We start from the raw sequence: 20244 nt of genomic DNA, 5'->3' as shown, positions 1-20244 counted from the left end.
ATTTTTTCATGCAAGCATTCAGAGAGCGAATCATTCTTTCTGCACAGTCTTAAAATAAACTAAAATATCGGGGTTCCGGCCCAGTATCCTCGCTACTGTTGGGGTCTGGTCTGGGATCATAATAGTTCCAAAACTGCACTGGCCCCTACTGTCATCCAAGGAACTGAATCGTCCAATTGAACTCCATTGCCTACGAAGAGAATGTGGGTGTATACTGAGGCATTCCAAGCGTGTGCGCAGGATTTCTGCTAAAACGTAACCAGCCTAAAAGCTCTGCAGATCATCAGCAATGAGCACCCTAGTCCAACCAGGAAATTAACCTGCCATGTTCTCGGGAGTTGAGTGTAAAACATATCAGCATCCAGTGACAGGTTAAAGACTATGCTGCAATACATGGTCAGCTCTCATCACTCAGTGAAGTGGCCCAGCAAGTCATCCACTTGTAATATTTTTTAAAAGGTATATAAAAACACCACTGGTTCAATCCACTGTTAGCTTTTCAGAAGATTGAGGAATGGCCCATGAATGTCAATTTGCCACAAAGAAATTAGAAAACCAACACATCCCAGTGACGTGAGCATTGTAGAAAATTCACTGCAAGAAATACCAACTGTGAAATGAAGTAATTACAAGCTTACTTACTTGTTCGCTCCCCAGAACGATATCTGCAAATATATACTTTCTTTCTGTACATAAGGTAGCTAAAAGAAAGCAAAAGATAGCGACATGATTCATCGTAATTCTACTGTTGCCACCATTATTAATACTGGATTCTGGGAAGGAAATTAATGACTGCAAGCACACAATGTATGACCTCACCTTCTGGATTCTGACATCTAGTTGCTCGAAAGCAGAGTTTTGCCCTCTCCCGGCTGCTGAGCTTTGCATCTGAAAGACAGCAGAGAAGAACTTAGACAAACACTAAAATGTTGAACTGACATTATTTAAGCAGCAACATTTGTTTGTTTAATTTCACCGATTTGTACATAAAAACAAAATCATGCACTACAATGTAAAGTGCAGGCTTTTTAAAAACAATGGTGTGAGCAGGAGCTACAGGATTTATGTCAAGTAAGTAGGTTGACCCAAATTCGCCGGGATGGCTTGTATTTCAGACAATAATTCACCGAGATGGCCTGTATTTCACACAATAATTCACCGAGATGGCCAGTATTTCACACAAATAATTCACCGAGGTGGCCAGTATTTCACACAATAATTCACCGAGATGGCCAGTATTTCACACAAATAATTCACCGAGGTGGCCAGTATTTCACACAATAATTCACCGAGATGGCCAGTATTTCACACAAATAATTCACCGAGGTGGCCAGTATTTCACACAATAATTCACCGAGATGGCCAGTATTTCACACAATAATTCACCGAAGTGGCCTGTATTTCACACAATAATTCACCGAGATGGCCAGTATTTCAGACAATAATTCATCGAGATGGCCTGTATTTCACACAATAATTCACCGAGATGGCTTGTATTTCAGACAATAATTCACTGAGATGGCTTGTATTTCACACAATAATTCACCGGGATGGCCTGTATTTCACACAATAATTCACCGAGATGGCTTGTATTTCACACAATAATTCAGCGAGATGGCCTGTATTTCACACAATAATTCACCGAGATGGCCTGTATTTCAGACAATAATTCACCGGGATGGCCTGTATTTCACACAATAATTCACCGAGATGGCCTGTATTTCACACAATAATTCACCGGGATGGCCTGTATTTCACACAATAATTCACTGAGATGGCTTGTATTTCAGACAATAATTCACCGGGATGGCCTGTATTTCACACAATAATTCACCGAGATGGCCTGTATTTCACACAATAATTCACCGGGATGGCCTGTATTTCACACAATAATTCACCGAGATGGCTTGTATTTCAGACAATAATTCACCGGGATGGCCTGTATTTCACACAATAATTCACCGAGATGGCTTGTATTTCACACAATAATTCACCGAGATGGCCTGTATTTCACACAATAATTCACCGGGATGGCCTGTATTTCACACAATAATTCACCGAGATGGCCAGTATTTCACACAATAATTCTCGAGGTGGCCTGTATTTCACACAATAATTCACCGAGATGGCCTGTATTTCACACAATAATTCACCGAGATGGCCAGTATTTCACACAATAATTCACCGAGACGGCCTGTATTTCACACAATAATTCACCGAGATGGCCAGTATTTCAGACAATAATTCACCGAGATGGCCTGTATTTCACACAATAATTCACCGAGATGGCCAGTATTTCAGACAATAATTCACCGAGATGGCCAATATTTCACACAATAATTCTCGAGGTGGCCTGTATTTCACACAATAATTCACCGAGGTGGCCTGTATTTCACACAATAATTCACCGAGATGACCTGTATTTCACACAATAATTCACCAAGATGACCAGTATTTCACACAATAATTCACTGAGGTGGCCTGTATTTCACACAATAATTCACCGAAGTGGCCTGTATTTCACACAATAATTCACCGAGATGGCCTGTATTTCACACAATAATTCCCCGAGATGGCCTGTATTTCACACAATAATTCCCCGAGATGGCCTGTATTTCACACAATAATTCACCGAGGTGGCCTGTATTTCACACAATAATTCACCGAGATGACCTGTATTTCACACAATAATTCACCAAGATGACCAGTATTTCACACAATAATTCACTGAGGTGGCCTGTATTTCACACAATAATTCACCGAAGTGGCCTGTATTTCACACAATAATTCACCGAGATGACCTGTATTTCACACAATAATTCACCGAGATGGCCTGTATTTCACACAATAATTCCCCGAGATGGCCTGTATTTCACACAATAATTCACCGAGGTGGCCTGTATTTCACACAATAATTCACCGAGATGACCTGTATTTCACACAATAATTCACCGAGATGACCTGTATTTCACACAATAACTCAGAGATGGCCTGTATTTCACACAAGTAATTCACCGAGATGACCTGTATTTCACACAATAATTCACCGAGATGACCTGTATTTCACACAATAATTCACCGAGGTGGCCTGTATTTCACACAATAATTCACCGAGATGACCTGTATTTCACACAATAATTCACCAAGATGACCAGTATTTCACACAATAATTCACTGAGGTGGCCTGTATTTCACACAATAATTCACCGAGACGGCCTGTATTTCACACAATAATTCACCGAGATGGCCTGTATTTCACACAATAATTCCCCGAGATGGCCTGTATTTCACACAATAATTCACTGAGGTGGCCTGTATTTCACACAATAATTCACCGAAGTGGCCTGTATTTCACACAATAATTCACCGAGATGGCCTGTATTTCACACAATAATTCACCGAGATGGCCTGTATTTCACACAATAATTCACCGAAGTGGCCTGTATTTCACACAATAATTCACCGAGGTGGCCTGTATTTCACACAATAATTCACCGAGATGGCCTGTATTTCACACAATAATTCCCCGAGATGGCCTGTATTTCACACAATAATTCACCGAGGTGGCCTGTATTTCACACAATAATTCCCCGAGATGGACAGTATTTCACACAATAATTCACCGAGATGGCCTGTATTTCACACAATAATTCACCGAGATGACCTGTATTTCACACAATAATTCACCAAGATGACCAGTATTTCACACGATAATTCACTGAGGTGGCCTGTATTTCACACAATAATTCACCGAAGTGGCCTGTATTTCACACAATAATTCACCGAGATGGCCTGTATTTCACACAATAATTCACCGAGATGGCCTGTATTTCATACAATAATTCCCCGAGATGGCCTGTATTTCACACAATAATTCACTGAGGTGGCCTGTATTTCACACAATAATTCACCGAAGTGGCCTGTATTTCACATAATAATTCACCGAGATGGCCTGTATTTCACACAATAATTCACCGAGATGGCCTGTATTTCACACAATAATTCCCCGAGATGGCCTGTATTTCACACAATAATTCACCGAGGTGGCCTGTATTTCACACAATAATTCCCCGAGATGGCCAGTATTTCACACAATAATTCACCGAGATGGCCTGTATTTCACACTAATAATCCACCGAGATGGCCTGTATTTCACACAATAACTCAGAGATGGCCTGTATTTCACACAATAATTCACCGAGATGGCCTGTATTTCACACAATAATTCACCGAGATGGCCTGTATTTCACACAATAATTCACCGAAGTGGCCTGTATTTCACACAATAATTCACCGAGGTGGCCTGTATTTCACACAATAATTCACCGAGATGGCCTGTATTTCACACAATAATTCCCCGAGATGGCCTGTATTTCACACAATAATTCACCGAGGTGGCCTGTATTTCACACAATAATTCCCCGAGATGGACAGTATTTCACACAATAATTCACCGAGATGGCCTGTATTTCACACAATAATTCACCGAGATGACCTGTATTTCACACAATAATTCACCAAGATGACCAGTATTTCACACAATAATTCACCGAGGTGGCCTGTATTTCACACAATAATTCACCGAAGTGGCCTGTATTTCACACAATAATTCACCGAGATGGCCTGTATTTCACACAATAATTCACCGAGATGGCCTGTATTTCACACAATAATTCCCCGAGATGGCCTGTATTTCACACAATAATTCACTGAGGTGGCCTGTATTTCACACAATAATTCACCGAAGTGGCCTGTATTTCACACAATAATTCACCGAGATGGCCTGTATTTCACACAATAATTCACCGAGATGGCCTGTATTTCACACAATAATTCCCCGAGATGGCCTGTATTTCACACAATAATTCACTGAGGTGGCCTGTATTTCACACAATAATTCACCGAAGTGGCCTGTATTTCACATAATAATTCACCGAGATGGCCTGTATTTCACACAATAATTCACCGAGATGGCCTGTATTTCACACAATAATTCCCCGAGATGGCCTGTATTTCACACAATAATTCACCGAGGTGGCCTGTATTTCACACAATAATTCCCCGAGATGGCCAGTATTTCACACAATAATTCACCGAGATGGCCTGTATTTCACACTAATAATCCACCGAGATGGCCTGTATTTCACACAATAATTCCCCGAGATGGCCAGTATTTCACACAATAATTCACCGAGATGGCCTGTATTTCACACTAATAATCCACCGAGATGGCCTGTATTTCACACAATAACTCAGAGATGGCCTGTATTTCACACAAGTAATTCACCGAGATGACCTGTATTTCACACAATAATTCACCGAGATGACCTGCATTTCACACAATAATTCACCGACATGGCCTGTATTTCAGTCAAATAATTCACTGAGATGGACTGTATTTCGCACAATAAGCAAACTCTCCACACTGGCATCACCCAATTGGAAACATAAACTCCATAGCTCCCTACGTGAAAATTAATGTTGTTGCAACAAGTTAATTCCTCCAAAATGTAGATTTTATCTGGTTGAAATCTTAATTTTTGAATTTATCAAGAGCATCATTAAATTCAGCTGGGCGGCATGTTGGCAGAGTGGTTAGCACTGCCACCTCACAGCACCATGGACCCGGGTTCAATTCCAGCCTTGGTTCACTGTCTGTGCAGAATGCACGTTCTCCTCGTGTCTGTGTGGGTTTCCTCCGGGTGCTCCAGTTTCCTCCCACAGTCCAACCATGTGCAGGTTAGGTGGATTGGCCTGGCTAAATTGCCACTTAATGTCCAAGGATGTGCAGGTTAGGTTGGGTTATGGGGATGGGGCGGGAAGGTGGTCTGGGTGGGGTCCCTTTCAGAGGGTCGGTGCAGACTCGATGGCTGAATGACCTTTATGGTCTCATCTGTTCCTCATCTCTATAATCTTCTTCAGTCCTTCAACCCTATTGTGTAATGTTCATTTTGTGCCTGATTGTGCATTGTGCATTTTGTTAAAAGATTCTGGAAGATTAATTTGAGATGTGATATCCTCACTTGGTAATCTTCAAAAGAAGACATTTCAGAAGTAAAACATTCTGAATTTAAAAACCTACTCTATGATAAGATAGCAAAATAAATACAGTCCGTCCTGATGGAATCTGGCACATGTTCTCTGACTTAATTTATCTTTAGGCACATTCAGCATCAACATACAGAGGATATTAACTTGAGCATGTCCACAGAGGGGGATGAGGCATCCACACTTATTACTGTCACATTAGATTACAAACCAGCAGAAAAGGAGGGGAAAAAAAGCAGACGCCAACCTTTATCTTCAGCAGGATTTATACATTTCTGCAGCCTCCAATGTTCACTACCACTCGACACTTGGATTATGTGGAATTCCCTCACACCTGCTTCACTCTGAAAGATTAAGCTTCTTGTTAATATGCCACCTAAACTCAGCAAATAAAAGCCAACTTCTCAGGCTAAGATACGTAAGAACATAAGAGATAAGAGGAGTAGAGCCTGCCCCACCATTCAATACGATAATGGACAGCACGGTGGCACAGTGGTTAGCACTGCTGCCTCACAGCAGCAGGGACCCGAGTTCAATTCCAACTTTGGGTGACTGTGGGGGTGGAGTTTGCACATCCTCCCCGTATCTACATGGGTTTCCTCCGGGTGCTCTGGTTTCCTCCCACAGTTCAGAGGTGTGCAGGTTAGGTGGATTGGCCACGCCAAATTGCCCCTTAGTGTCCAAAGGTTAGGTGGGGTTACGGGGTTAGAGCGGTGGAGTGGATAGAATGGGTCGAGGTTGGGTGCTCTTTCAGAGGGTGGGTGCAGACTCGAAAGGCTGAATGATCTCTTCTGCACCATAGGGATTCTATGAATGGCTGGTCACGTGCATCAAATCTTCCCACCCACTCCCCATGTCTCTCCGCTCCCGGAGACACCAAAAATCCAACTAACCCAGCCTTAAATGTATTCAATGATGGAACATCCACAACCCTCTGGGATAGAGAATTCCCAAGATTCACAACCCTTTGACTGAAGAAATTTCTCAACTCAGTCCCAAATGATCGGTCCCTTATCCAGAGATTGCGCCCCAGTGTTTTAGATTCCCCGACCAGTAGAGATAATCAGTGTGGATTTTTAGCACCAGGGTATATTTTCAATTTTACTTTGTGTGTTTTGCATCCCTTGGAAGAGTTTTGAACATCAGAATGGTCTGTTAAACCGGTCAGTGCAAATCCCACATTGAATCCCCCACCTCCCACTCCCCTCTGCTGGTGCTTTAAGCTTGCTAACATTGGACTCGGCTTTGCAGAAAGGATTCCATGGTTTTCAGTGGTATTCAGTTTTCCTGCTACTCCCTTCCCCTTGTAGAAGATAAGGACCAATGCATAAAATTATTGAAAAATAAAGATTAAATCTATAACTTCAAAATGGATGTTTTATCAATATATTAATGGGAAACAGTTAGTTAAGGAAAATATCAGACCATCAGAGATGAAGACGGGAACTAGTGTGTTGATGCAGAGGCTGTGGGAAGGGTTGTAAATGAATATTTTGTCTCCGTGTTTACAAACGAAAGGGATGATGCAGATATATTAGTCCAGGAGGAACACTCAGAACACTGGGATAATCCTAAAGAGAGGCAAAGTACTCAAAGGATTGGAATCCTTGAAAGTTGATAAGTCGCCTGGGCCAGATGGGATTGTTTCCGAGGCTACTGAAGGAGGTCAGGGAGGAGGCAGCAGGTGTTCAGAGGACGATTTCCAATCCACACCAGATGTAGGGGAGGTACCAGAGACCTGGAAATATGCAAACGTGGTTTCATTGTTTGAAAAGGGATTGAAGGAAATGCCAAACAATTATAGGTCAGTTAGCTTTATATCGGTGGTGGGCAAATTAGTAGAATCAATCCTGAGAGATAGGATTAACTGTTACATATAAAGGTATGGACTAGTCAGGGATAGTCAGCATGGATTTGTTAAAGGAAGGTCCTGCCTCACAAATTTGATTGAATTCTTTGAGGAAGTGACAAGAAGGGTTGATGAAGGTAGTGCAGTGGATGTGGTATACAGGGATTTTAGCAAGGCGTTTGACAAGGTCCATGGCAGATTGGTTAAGAAGCAAATCCCATGGAATACAGAGCAATGTGGCAAACTGGATAAAAAGTTGGCTTATTAACAGGAAACAAAGGGTAATGGTTGATGACTGTCCTTGCAATTGGAAAGTTGTTTCAAGTGGTGTTCCACAGGACTCGGTGTTGGGACCTTTACTGTTTGTGTTATATATTAACCATTTGGACGTGGGGGGCGCGATTGGGAAATTTGCAGACGATACAAAGATTGGACGAGTCATGGACAGTGTAGAGGATAGCAATAATGTCCAAATTGATATAGATGGGTTGGGGGAGTGGGTGATGAAGTGGCAGATGGAATTTAACACACAGAAATGTGAGGTCATGCATTTAGAGACGTCAAAGAGTTGAAGGGAGTACACAATAGATGAGAATACACTAAGAAGGGTAGATGAAGTGAGATATCTTGGCGTACAAGCACACAGATCCCGAAAGGAGCAGTGCAAGTCGACAAGGCTGTAAGGAAAACATATGGAATGCTCTCCCTCATGGGTGGCATGGTGGCGCAGTGGTCAGCACTGCTGCCTCATGGTGCTGAGGACCCGGGTTCGATCCCGGCCCTGGGTCACTGTCCGTGTGGAGTTTGCACAGTCTCTCCATGTCTGCGTGGGTCTCACCCCCACAGCCCTAAGATGTGAAGAATGGGTGAATTGTCACGTTAAAATGCCCCTTAATTGGGAAAAAAAGAATTGGATCTTTAAATTGAAATTTACAAAATGGAGTGCTCTCCTTCATTGGCAGAGGTACAGAAGATAAAAGTAAGGATATAATATTGCAATTGTATAAAACACTGGAGAGGCCACAACTGGAGTTTTGTCTGCAGTTCTGGTCACCACATTACAGGAAGGACGTTATTGCTCTGGAGAGAGTTCAGAGGAGGTTTACAAGAACATTGCCAGGGCTGGAAAAGTGTACCTCTGAGGAAAGTTTGGATAGGTTGGGGTTATTTTCCTTGGAACAAAGAAGGCTAAATAACAATAATACTATCAATCACAATCGCCAGCTTAATCGATTATTGATCCAGAATTTGAAATAAAGCAATTTATTGGGAAGTTAAACAAATTACCATGCTAGGAATACACATTTCTTTTGGAGCATACATACAAAGGAAACCTAAAAGAGAAAATGGTGGCGTCGTCACTGGACTAGAGGCCTCGGCCATTGCTCTGGGGACCCGGTTCAAATCCCACTACGCCAGCTGGCAGAATTTAAATTTAATTAATAAAATCTGGGTTTGAAAGTCTCAGTAATAGTGCCCATGAAACATTGATTGTTGTAAAAACCGGTTGTAATGTCCTTCCCTAATGGTAGGGAAGGAAATCTGATCTGGCCTACACGCGAGTCCGGACCCGCAGCAGTGTGTTTGATCCTTAACTGCCCTTTGTAATGGCCTAAAAACTGTCATGATATGCAAACATGCAGCTAATGAACACAGAGAATAGGACACGACCAATGAGCAGTCAGGACACTCAGGGGTGGTGCACTATAAAAGGGATGAGGCACTCACACCCCGCCTCTTTCCACAGACCAACATCTACAGAGTGAGACAGGGTGTATCGTCAACATCACACCCCAGCACGTGGCTTAGAGCAAGGCTGGTTCAGTTAGACTGAGTTACTACATTTAGATCAGCAGAGAGTCGAACTCATTGAGAACTGTGCTAATAGTTCAATAAAACACATTGAACTCACTTCAAAGCCTGGAGCATCTTTTACTCAAAACTGCATCAAGTGGCAGCTTGTGTTATTCCAAATTACATAAAACAGAAACCACTCCGTTCCGAGGCGTTGCCAGCGACACCCACATCCCATGAAAGAATAAAACACAATCCTGTTTTAAAAGGTGGTTTATTCTCCAAGTGATACGAGTTTGCTCAGTATTTTTTTGGTAACGTTACTATCTTTTACCAGGCTCAAGACATCTGTAAACTGCAAGTTGGAAGCTATTATTGTATAATAAAAGACCCAAATTTTGCAATGCACTCATGTTAATTTCAAAGTTTCATGCATGTATAAACTTACCGTATTAATATTCGCTACATCCAAAAACACCAGCAGATTATCACTGTCACTCTGCTCATCAGCTTCCAGGACGTTACTTCTACACGCTGTCGCTTTCACACTTAGAGAACGGCTGGTGCATATGATCGCTGTGTGTCTTAGTACCCTGTGACTGTTGGAATAGATAAATTTTTCACTCAATGAATTCCATTTCAAAATTGTTGTGCAGAACATCTGATACAATCGTAGTGCAAGACGAAAAGCTTTGACGTGTCTTTACACGGCAACGCCAAGTTGTTGTCAGAACTTGCTGCAATGGAACAGGCCATCTGCCCAACTGGTCCACGTGGACGTCCGTGCTCCACATGAGCCTCCTCCCATTCCCCTCATAGTCCTTCCCCCAAATGTATCTACACTGTTCAGCTCAGTTGCTCGGTGTTGTCAGCAGTTCAAAGGTGCAAATCATTATTTTAAGTAGCTTTATTTTCTTTTTTTAATTCGTTCATGGGCGTCGCAGGCTGTGCCAGCATTTATTGCCCATCCCTAATTGCCCTGAGGGGACATTTAAGAGTCAACCACATTGCTGTGGGTCTGGAGTCACACCCAGGCCAGACCGGGTAACAATGACAAATTTATTTCCCTGAAGAACATAAGTGAACCAGATGGGTTTTTACGACTATCTTTTAATCCCAGATTTTTATTGAATTCAAATTACGCCATCTGCAGTGACGGGGTTTGAACCTGGGTCCCAGAGTGCGGGGAAATGTTAAAACCAAGTTTGGAAAATATTGGGTCTGTGGGAAAGTGTTTCAGGATCCAGACTGTAAATGTGATAATTCTGACATTGTGAGCACAGCCAGTAAATTAGGTACCAGCGCGAGTGCTGGTATGGAGTGCCAATCAGAAATCACAATTTAGAAATTGTTAGCAAATAGGGGCAGGGGCGGTACCAAAACGTGCAGGTATAAAACCTTTGATGCGCTCTCTCTCTCTCTTCTTTGTTCTCTATTTTTTCCCCATCTGGGCCTTCTGTTTCTCGTTTATATTTGAAACTGTACTAAGTTTTGCAATAAACTCAAACTCAACCTACCACTGGACCCCAACTCTTAGAAAATAAGAGATCCCACACAGGGGATTACTCTGGGTCTCTGGTTTACTAGCCCAGTGACAGCACCACTATGCCACCTCCTCCCCTTTTCTGTAATCTCCGACAGCCACAAGTACAAGTGGGACTGATAAAGTGTTGCTATTCAACAGATGTAAAAGTAGTTTGGAAAATGTGAATGCCCAATGATGCAGTTCAGTCAGACGTAGTAAAATACACAGTCATCACTTATGGTCAATGGTTACAGTCAAATTCTGTTTCACGACACGGTATTGTCGGATTTATAGTCTCTTTTTGGAAAATTGTTAGCCATGATTTATCCATGCTCGTTACCTGCAGACTTCACTACTCCATTACTCTCTTGGCTGGCATCTCACCTTTCAAAAAAATAAATTTAGAGTACCCAATTCATTTTTTCCAATTGAGGGGCAATTTAGTGTGGCCAATCCACCTAGCCTGCACATCTTTTTGTGTTGTGGGGGCGAAACCCACGCAAACACGGGGAGAATGTGCAAACTCCACACGGACAGTGACCCAGAGCCGGGATCGAACCTGGGACCTCGGCGCCGTGAGGGAGCAGTGCTAACCACTGCGCCACCGTGCTGCCCTTGGCATCGCACCTTTGACCCTCGATAACCAGCTCTGCTGCCCATGTCCCAATTCCAAACCTGTTCACCCATCACCCTCTCTGTTCACAAACCTATAATGACTCATTTCATTCACTCTCCAGCTTTATAACCTGTCACACAACCCTCGTGGATATCTGCATCTGCGTTCTTTTAATTCTGGCCTCTTTCTCATCCCCCAGTCAGTCTTTTTCTGCTTCTTTTCAATCTGTTTCGTCATTGAGGGAGCTCAGGATTTGGTGACAGTTCTGCCTGCTAATCTTGGATTCCAGTTTATCAGGATCACATCTTAAGCATACATAAGATCTAGGCAACTTAAAACTGATGAAGCTTTGGAGGAATATCGGGAAAGTAGGACAAATCTCAAACGTGCAATAAAGAGGGCAAAGAGGGGTCATGAAATATCTTTGGCTAAAAGGGTTAAGGAAAATCCCAAAGCCTTTTATTCGTATGTAAGGAGCAAAAGGATTGGCCCACTCAAAGACAAAAGAGGGTATTTATGCGTGGAGTCAGAGGAAATGGGTGAGATTCTTAATGAGTACTTTGCATCGGTATTCACCAAGGAGAGGGACATGACGGATGTTGAGGCTACGGATGGATGTTTAAACACTCTAGGTCAAGTCGGCATAAGGAAGGGGGAAGTTTTGGGTATTCTAAGAGGTATTGTGGGTGGAGGTGTTGACTTTGGGTAGGGTGCTCTTTCCAAGAGCCGGTGCAGACTCAATGGGCCGAATGGCCTCCTTCTGCACTGTTAATTCAATAATAATCTATGATTAATCTAGGACAAAGGTTCGGCACAACATCGTGGGCCGAAGGGCATGTTCTGTGCTGTATTTTTCTATGTTCTATGTATTAGGTGGACAGGTCCCCAGGTCCGGATGGGATCTATCCCAGGTTACTGAGGGAAGCGAGGGACAAAATAGCTGGGGCAAAACAGATATCTTTGCAGCATCCTTGAGCACAGGTGAGGTCCCGGAGGACTGGAGAATTGCTAATGTTGTCCCTTTGTTTAAGAAGAGTAGCAGGGATACTCCAGGGAATTATAGACCTGTGAGCTTGACGTCAGTGGTAGGCAAACTGTTGGAAAAGATATTGAGGGATAGGATCTATTCACATTTGGAAGAAAATAGACTTATCAGTGATAGGCAGCATGGTTTTGTGCAGGGAAGGTCATGTCTTACAAACCTAATAGAATTCTTTGAGGAAGTGACAAAGTTAATTCATGAGGGAAGGGCTGTAGATGTCATATACATGGACTTCAGTAAGGTGTTTGATAAAGTTTCCCATGGCAGGTTGATGGAAAAAGTGAAGTCGTATGGGGTTCAGGGTGTACTAGCTGGATGGATTAAGAACTGGCTGGGCAACAGGAGAGAGAGTAGTGGTGGAAGGGAGTGTCTCAAAATGGAGAAAGGTGACTAGTGGTGTTCCACAGGGATCTGTGCTCAGACCACTGTTGTTTGTGATATACATAAATGATCTGGACAACGGTATAGGTGGTCTGATTAGCAAGTTTGCTGATGATACTAAGATTGGTGAAGTTGCAGATAGCGAGGAGGACTGTCAGAGAATAAAGCAAAATATAGATAGATTGGAGAGTTGGGCAGAGAAATGGCAGATGGAGTTCAATCCAGGCAAATGCAAGATGATGCATTTTGGACGATCTAATTCAAGAGCGGACTATACGGTCAATGGAAGAGTCCTGGGGAAAATTGATGTACAGAGAGATCTGGGAGTTCAGGTCCATTGTACCCTGAAGGTGGCAACGCAGGTCGATAGAGTGGTCAAGAAGGTATACAGCATGCTTGCCTTCATCTGACAGGGTATTGAGTATAAGAATAGGCAGTTCATGTTACAGTTGTACAGGACTTTGGTTAGGCCACATTTGGAATACTGCGTGCAGTTCTGGTCGCCACATTACCAGAAGGATGTGGATGCTTTAGAGCGGGTGCAAAGGAGGTTCACCAGGATGTTGCCTGGTATGGAGGGTGCTGGCTATGAAGAAAGGTTGAGTAGATTAGGATTGTTTTCGTTGGAAAGACGGAGGTTGAGGGGGGACCTGATTGAGGTCTAGAAAATTATGAGAGGTATGGACAGGGTGGATAGCAACAAGCTTTTTTCAAGCGTGGGGGTGTCAATTACAAGGGGGTCACGATTTCAAGGTGAGAGGGGGAAAGTTTAAGGGAGATTATCATAGAATTTACAGTGCAGAAGGAGGCCATTTGGCCCATCGAGTCTGCACCAGCTCATGGAAAGAGCACCCTATCCAATGTCAACACCTCCACCCTATCCCCATAACCCAGTAACCCCACCCAACACTAAGGGCAATTTTGGGCACTAAGGGCAATTTATCATGGCCAATCCTCCTAACCTGCACATCTTTGGACTGTGGGAGGAAGCCGGAGCACCCGGAGGAAACCCACGCACACACGGGGAGGATGTGCAGACTCCGCACAGACAGTGACCCTAAGCCGGAATCGAACCCAAGACCCTGGAGCTATGAAGCAATTGCGCTATCCACAATGCTACCGTGCTGCCCTGAGATGTGCGTGGAAAGTTTTTTACGCAAAGGGTGGTGGGTGCCTGGAACGCTTTGCCAGCGGAGGTGGTAGAGGTGGGCACGATAGCATCATTCAAGATGCATCTAGACAGATATATGAACGGACAGGGAACAGAGGGAAGTAGATCCTTGGAAAATAGGCGACAGGTTTAGATAAAGGATCTGGATCGGCGCAGGCTGGGAGGGCCGAAGGGCCTGTTCCTGTGCTGTAATTTTCTTTGTTTTTTTTTTTATTCCTGCCCCATTGAAGCTGGCTTTCCTCCAGTTAATCATTCTTACTCAGGATTTCCCCTCGTCCATTAACATTGACAACCTTTTGATGCTATGGTCCCTAAATGTTCTGACTGACACTTCATTCACTTGGGCCATCTCATTCCCATAAAGTCGGTGGTGTTGTCGATAGTGTGGAAGGATGTAGCAGGTTACAGAGGGATATAGATAAGCTGCAGAGCTGGGCTGAGAGGTGGCAAATGGAGTTTAATGTAGAGAAGTGTGAGGTGATTCACTTTGGAAGGAATAACAGGAATGCGGAATATTTGGCTAATGGTAAAGTTCTTGAAAGTGTGGATGAGCAGAGGGATCTAGGTGTCCATGTACATAGATCCCTGAAAGTTGCCACCCAGGTTGATAGGGTTGTGAAGAAGGCCTATGGAGTGTTGGCCTTTATTGGTAGAGGGATTGAGTTCCGGAGTCGGGAGGTCATGTTGCAGCTGTACAGAACTCTGGTACGGCCGCATTTGGAGTATTGCGTACAGTTCTGGTCACCGCATTATAGGAAGGACGTGGAGGCTTTGGAGCGGGTGCAGAGGAGATTTACCAGGATGTTGCCTGGTATGGAGGGAAAATCTTATGAGGAAAGGCTGATGGACTTGAGGTTGTTTTCGTTGGAGAGAAGAAGGTTAAGAGGAGACTTAATAGAGGCATACAAAATGATCAGGGGGTTGGATAGGGTGGACAGTGAGAGCCTTCTCCCGCGGATGGATATGGCTGGCACGAGGGGACATAACTTTAAACTGAGGGGTAATAGATATAGGACAGAGGTCAGAGGTAGGTTCTTTACGCAAAGAGTAGTGAGGCCGTGGAATGCCCTACCTGCTACAGTAGTGAACTCGCCAACATTGAGGGCATTTAAAAGTTTATTGGATAAACATATGGATGATAATGGCATAGTGTAGGTTAGATGGCTTTTGTTTCGGTGCAACATCGTGGGCCGAAGGGCCTGTACTGCGCTGTATTGTTCTATGTTCTATGTTCTATTCCCAAGAACCAGATGTACCAATGCCTCTTTGTTTGTTTGCAGTTCAATAAGCAAAGTTAGGCTTTATGAAATGGATCTGGAACGCGATCAGGATTCATCAGATAATTGAAGATCCCCTTCCAAAATTCAATGTTGACGTACACACTGCCATATTCCCTCTGCAATAATCGCTCTTCTCTGGTGCGAGTGCTGTCAAGTCTAAAGCATGCAATTATTGTCAGGACGCCATTCCCTGCTGACAGCCCCACTCCCAACTTTCCAAACTGCAATGAATTCATAATGCTATCAGCAATATTCTTATTCACTGGAAACTAGCCACTTTCACTCACCAATCTTCGACATTGGGCCCAGGATATTCCAACCACAACCTCAACCCCACCCAACTTCAGTGGTTTGCATCTCTGATCACCTCCATCCTTCCTGACACTAGTCTACTCCTACCTTCCCAGCCTACTTGCTCCATCATCAGTTGCTGCTTTCACTCACCATAACCTCTGTTCACCAGTATTTCCCTCCAAATCCCTATACCTCCATCTCCCTTCCTATTTCAAGCTGTCTTCAAATTTTATTTTTAAATCCCACATCGTAACTCAATTTTTCTCATCTTTCCCCCCAAACTCTTGGTGCCTATTTGATTCTCCTCCGAGACATACTTCCAAAGTGTGGAACATAAGTGCAAGCTTTATTTTTGTTAGACGTTGAAGGATCATCTCATTTAGAAGCATAGTTAACCATCACTTTGACAAGTTTCTATTTCATTCGCTTGTTCATAGAACCTGCCAAAGCCAAACGTCTAGATGAATTAAACCTGCATCACGTTCATATTCACGATGACCAGACTATCTGCACAAGTCACTGAAGAGAAACAGATTTGTGGCGCCAAATGAAACTGGTTTCAATGATCAATGCCAATGTATTTCTTGAGCAGATCACATCTTCAGTGTCTCACGGCTGAAACATAATTGGGCCAGTACACCCTTTCAAAAAATGACATCTGTGAACTGCACTGCTCATTCCAAGCAAGAGCAGAAATTAATTGGCAAGTAGCTCACAGTCACGGCAGGTTAAATTTGACCCATTTTGAACTCTAAACTCTCAGCAGGTTTATCCTATGAGTTAACTTGCTTTGATATAGCATTTAACTGTAATAGAATGCCTCAAGGCACAGTATCTGGTGATCCCAGCTTGGATTTGTCCATCAGTGCTGAGCCAGCCAATATTTAGGGGGTGGATGGAGGTGCATTGCAATTTACCCCAGCATCTGTAGATTAGCTGCTGGAAAATCAGCAACGCTTGCAGCTCGTTATTGGTACCCAGTACAGGTGGTTTGCCGGTTCACACATCAGGCGAAGGCGGGATCCCGTTTGGCTATGGTGCCTCTCTCTCATGATAAATAGCCTCTTACACTTATCCAAGGCACACACATACAAGGCATCAACTTGTGAAACAAGCACGAGTGTAATCATCCCCCAAAAAGTGTGCAACAAAATTGGCAATAGTTTGGATAGCCTCAAGCGAGCCGATAAGAGCTCAATGGGCTAGATAGCTGGTTTGTGATGCAGAACTAAGCCAGCAACACGGGTTCAATTCCCGTACCAGCTTACCCGAACAGGCGCCAGAATGTGGCGACTAGGGGGCTTTTCATAGTAACTTCATTGCAGTGTTAATGTAAGCCTACTTGTGACAATAAAAGATTATTATTATTAAGATAAGGGACAGCATAAAACTAAAAGAAAGGACTTACAAAAAATGCAAAAAGCAGCACAGATCCGACCCAACGGGAAAGATACAAAGACCAAAGGGCCACAGAGCAAATTATAAGAGCTACAAAAGGAATGATGAAAGGAAACAGTGTTTTATAGTTCTATAAAGGAAATGCGGGTGATCGGGGCAATGTTGGCCTGCTAAAGATTGAATGTGGGGATATTGTCAATGACGATGGGGACATTGCAGACATGTTGAATAATTACTTTGCCTCAGTATTTACAGTAGAAAAGGAAGATAGCTTGCCAGAAGTCCCAAAGACATTTTCTTGTTTAAATTTAGAGTACTCAATTATTTCTGTTTCCAATTAAGGGGCAATTTAGCGTGGCCAATCCACCTACCCTGCACACCTTTGGGTTGTGGGGGTGAGACCCACGCAAGCACAGAGAGAATGTGCAAACTCCACACAGACAGTGACCTGGAGCTGGGATCAAACATGGGTCCCCGGCACCGTGAGGCAGCAAATTCAGAGGACATGAATAGTGGATCGAGGACAGGAATTAAATAAAATTAACTTAAGTAAAACATCAATATATGGAACTAAAGAGTGACAAAGCCCCAGGATCTGACGGTTTCCACCAGAGAGTGTTAAAGGAAGTAGGGGAGCACATTGTAGATGCCCGGACTATAATCTTGCAGAGTTCCCTAGATTCAGGAGTCATCCCTCTGGATTGGAGAATTGCTCATGCCACTCTGCTTTTTAAGAAGGGTGAAAGAGGAAATCCAGGGAATTACAGACCAGTTAGCCAGACATCTGTGGTGGGGAAATTGTTGGGAGTCTATAATCAAGGATGGGGGTCACTGAACACCTCAAATTAATCAGGGAAAACTAGCATGGATTCATGACGAGTAGGTCATGTCTGACAAACCTCATTGAATTATTTGAGGAGGTGACAAGGTAGTGGTCAGGGGAATGTTGATGGATGTTGCTTATATGGATTTCCAGAAGGCATTTGATAAAGTCCCACCTAAGAGACTGTTAACTAATATAGAAGCCCATGGAATTGAGGCAAATTCGTGGCTGGGAAATTGGTTGAGTGGCAGGCGACAGAAAGTAGTGATAACAGGTAGGTACTCAAACTGTCAGGATGTGACTAATGGTGTCCAACAGGGATCTGTGTCACGGCCTCAATTGTTCACATTATTCATTAACGACTTGGATAATGGCATAAGTCATATATCCATATTTGCTGATGATACAAAGTTGAGTGGCATTGTAGACAGAGAAGATGACAGCATAAAATTATAAAGGGATACTGATAGACTGTGCAAAACTGTGGCAAGATGGATTCCAATGTAAGGCAAGTGAGAGGTTATTCATTTTGGACCAAAAAAGGATGGATCAGGGTACCTTCTAGATGGCATGAAGCTAAATTCAGTGGACGTGCAAAGAGACCCGGGAGTTCAGGTGCATAGATCTTTTAAATGCCACAAACGAGTGCAGAAAGTAATCAAAGCGGCCAATGGAATGCTGGGCTTTATATTTGGAGGACTGGAGTAGGAGGACGCAGAAGTTATGCTGCAGCTATACAAAACCCTGGTTAGACCCCACTTGGAGTCACTGAGAGCAGATCTGGGCACCATACCTCAGCAAAGAAATTGTGGTACAAGAATGATACCTGGACTGCAGGGGGAAGAGAGGGCAGCACGGAGGCACAGTGGTTAGCACAGCTGCCTCACGGCGCCAAGGTCCCAGGTTCGATCCCGGCTCTGGGTCACTGTCTGTGTGGAGTTTGCACATTCTCCCCGTGTTTGCGTGGGTTTCGCTCCCAGAACCCAAAGATGTGCAGGGTCGGTGGATTGGCCACGCTAAATTGCCCTTTAATGAGAAAAAAATGAATTGGGTACTCTAAAATTTTTTTTTTAAATGTCCTGAGGAGGGATTACACAAATTAGGCCCGTTTTCTCTAGAATTTAGAAGGTCAAGATCAAAGTATTCAAAATATTAAGCGGAAAAGACAGGGCAGATAAAGATAACAAAGACAGAAAATACTGTCTTTTTCGGCGGCGTGAGAGCAGCTGGTTAGTCAGTTTCAGCGGGAGCATTGCGGAAGGAGGGTGCTGGGAGGTAAGTCAACCTTTAAAAGCACTTCTCTTTGCAGGGGCAGGCCAGTCGAGTTCGGCGGCGTGAGAGCAGCTGGTTAGTCAGTTTCAGCGGGAGCATTGCGGAAGGAGGGTGCTGGGAGGTAAGTCAACCTTTAAAAGCACTTCTCTTTGCAGGGGCAGGCCAGTCGATTTCGGCGGCGTGAGAGCAGCTGGTGAGTGGTGAGTCAGTTTCAGCAGGAGCTGAGACTTTTTCTCTTTTCTTTAAATTAGTTTTTTAGGCGGGATCAGGAAGTCGACCCGCGGACGTCTGGGAAGACCCTCACCAATAAATTCTGGTGGAGAGGAAACCCGAGACACTACACGTGTAGTGTCTCCCACCCGCCCTCCTCCTCTAACCTAATAATAAAACCCATTGGTCTGAGGTAAGTACCATATTTTTATTATATTATTATTATTTTTTATAAAAATTTAATTTAGTTGTTAGCTAGATCTTGGTAGAAAGTTAGAGGAATGGCAGGGAAGGGAGTACAATGTTCCTCCTGCAGGATGTTTGAGGTGAGGGATGCAGTTAGTGTCCCTGCTGATTTTACCTGCAGGAAGTGCTGCCATCTCCAGCTCCTCCAAGACCGAGTTAGGGAACTGGAGCTGGAGTTGGAAGAACTTCGGATCATTCGGGAGGCAGAAGGGGTCATAGATAGCAGCTTCAGGGAATTAGTTACACCAAAGATTGGAGATAGGTGGGTAACTGTAAGAGGGACTGGGAAAAAACA

General features: G+C 43.6%; 1 protein-coding gene and 1 long non-coding RNA gene across 5 annotated transcripts in view; one reads left to right on the top strand and one right to left on the bottom strand.

Moving 5' to 3' along the window:
• Nucleotides 1-20244, bottom strand: part of trappc8 (trafficking protein particle complex subunit 8) — a 228050-nt gene that overhangs the window by 25207 nt on the left and 182599 nt on the right. For all 4 annotated transcript variants that reach the window (XM_072468480.1, XM_072468481.1, XM_072468482.1 and 1 more), the window contains 4 exons: nucleotides 10140-10290; nucleotides 6296-6392; nucleotides 820-888; nucleotides 643-701 (listed from right to left, as the gene is read on the bottom strand). In XM_072468480.1, the coding sequence (XP_072324581.1) occupies nucleotides 643-701; nucleotides 820-888; nucleotides 6296-6392; nucleotides 10140-10290 (376 nt within the window). The remainder of the gene's footprint in view (nucleotides 1-642; nucleotides 702-819; nucleotides 889-6295; nucleotides 6393-10139; nucleotides 10291-20244) is intronic.
• The window catches only part of LOC140385877 (uncharacterized), a 154555-nt gene that overhangs the window by 111558 nt on the left and 22753 nt on the right, over nucleotides 1-20244 (top strand). The window lies entirely within an intron of this gene.

This window comes from Scyliorhinus torazame, chromosome 11 (genome assembly GCF_047496885.1).
Source record: "Scyliorhinus torazame isolate Kashiwa2021f chromosome 11, sScyTor2.1, whole genome shotgun sequence".
Lineage (NCBI taxonomy): Eukaryota > Metazoa > Chordata > Chondrichthyes > Carcharhiniformes > Scyliorhinidae > Scyliorhinus > Scyliorhinus torazame.
This window is presented reverse-complemented; position numbering and strand designations above follow the sequence as displayed.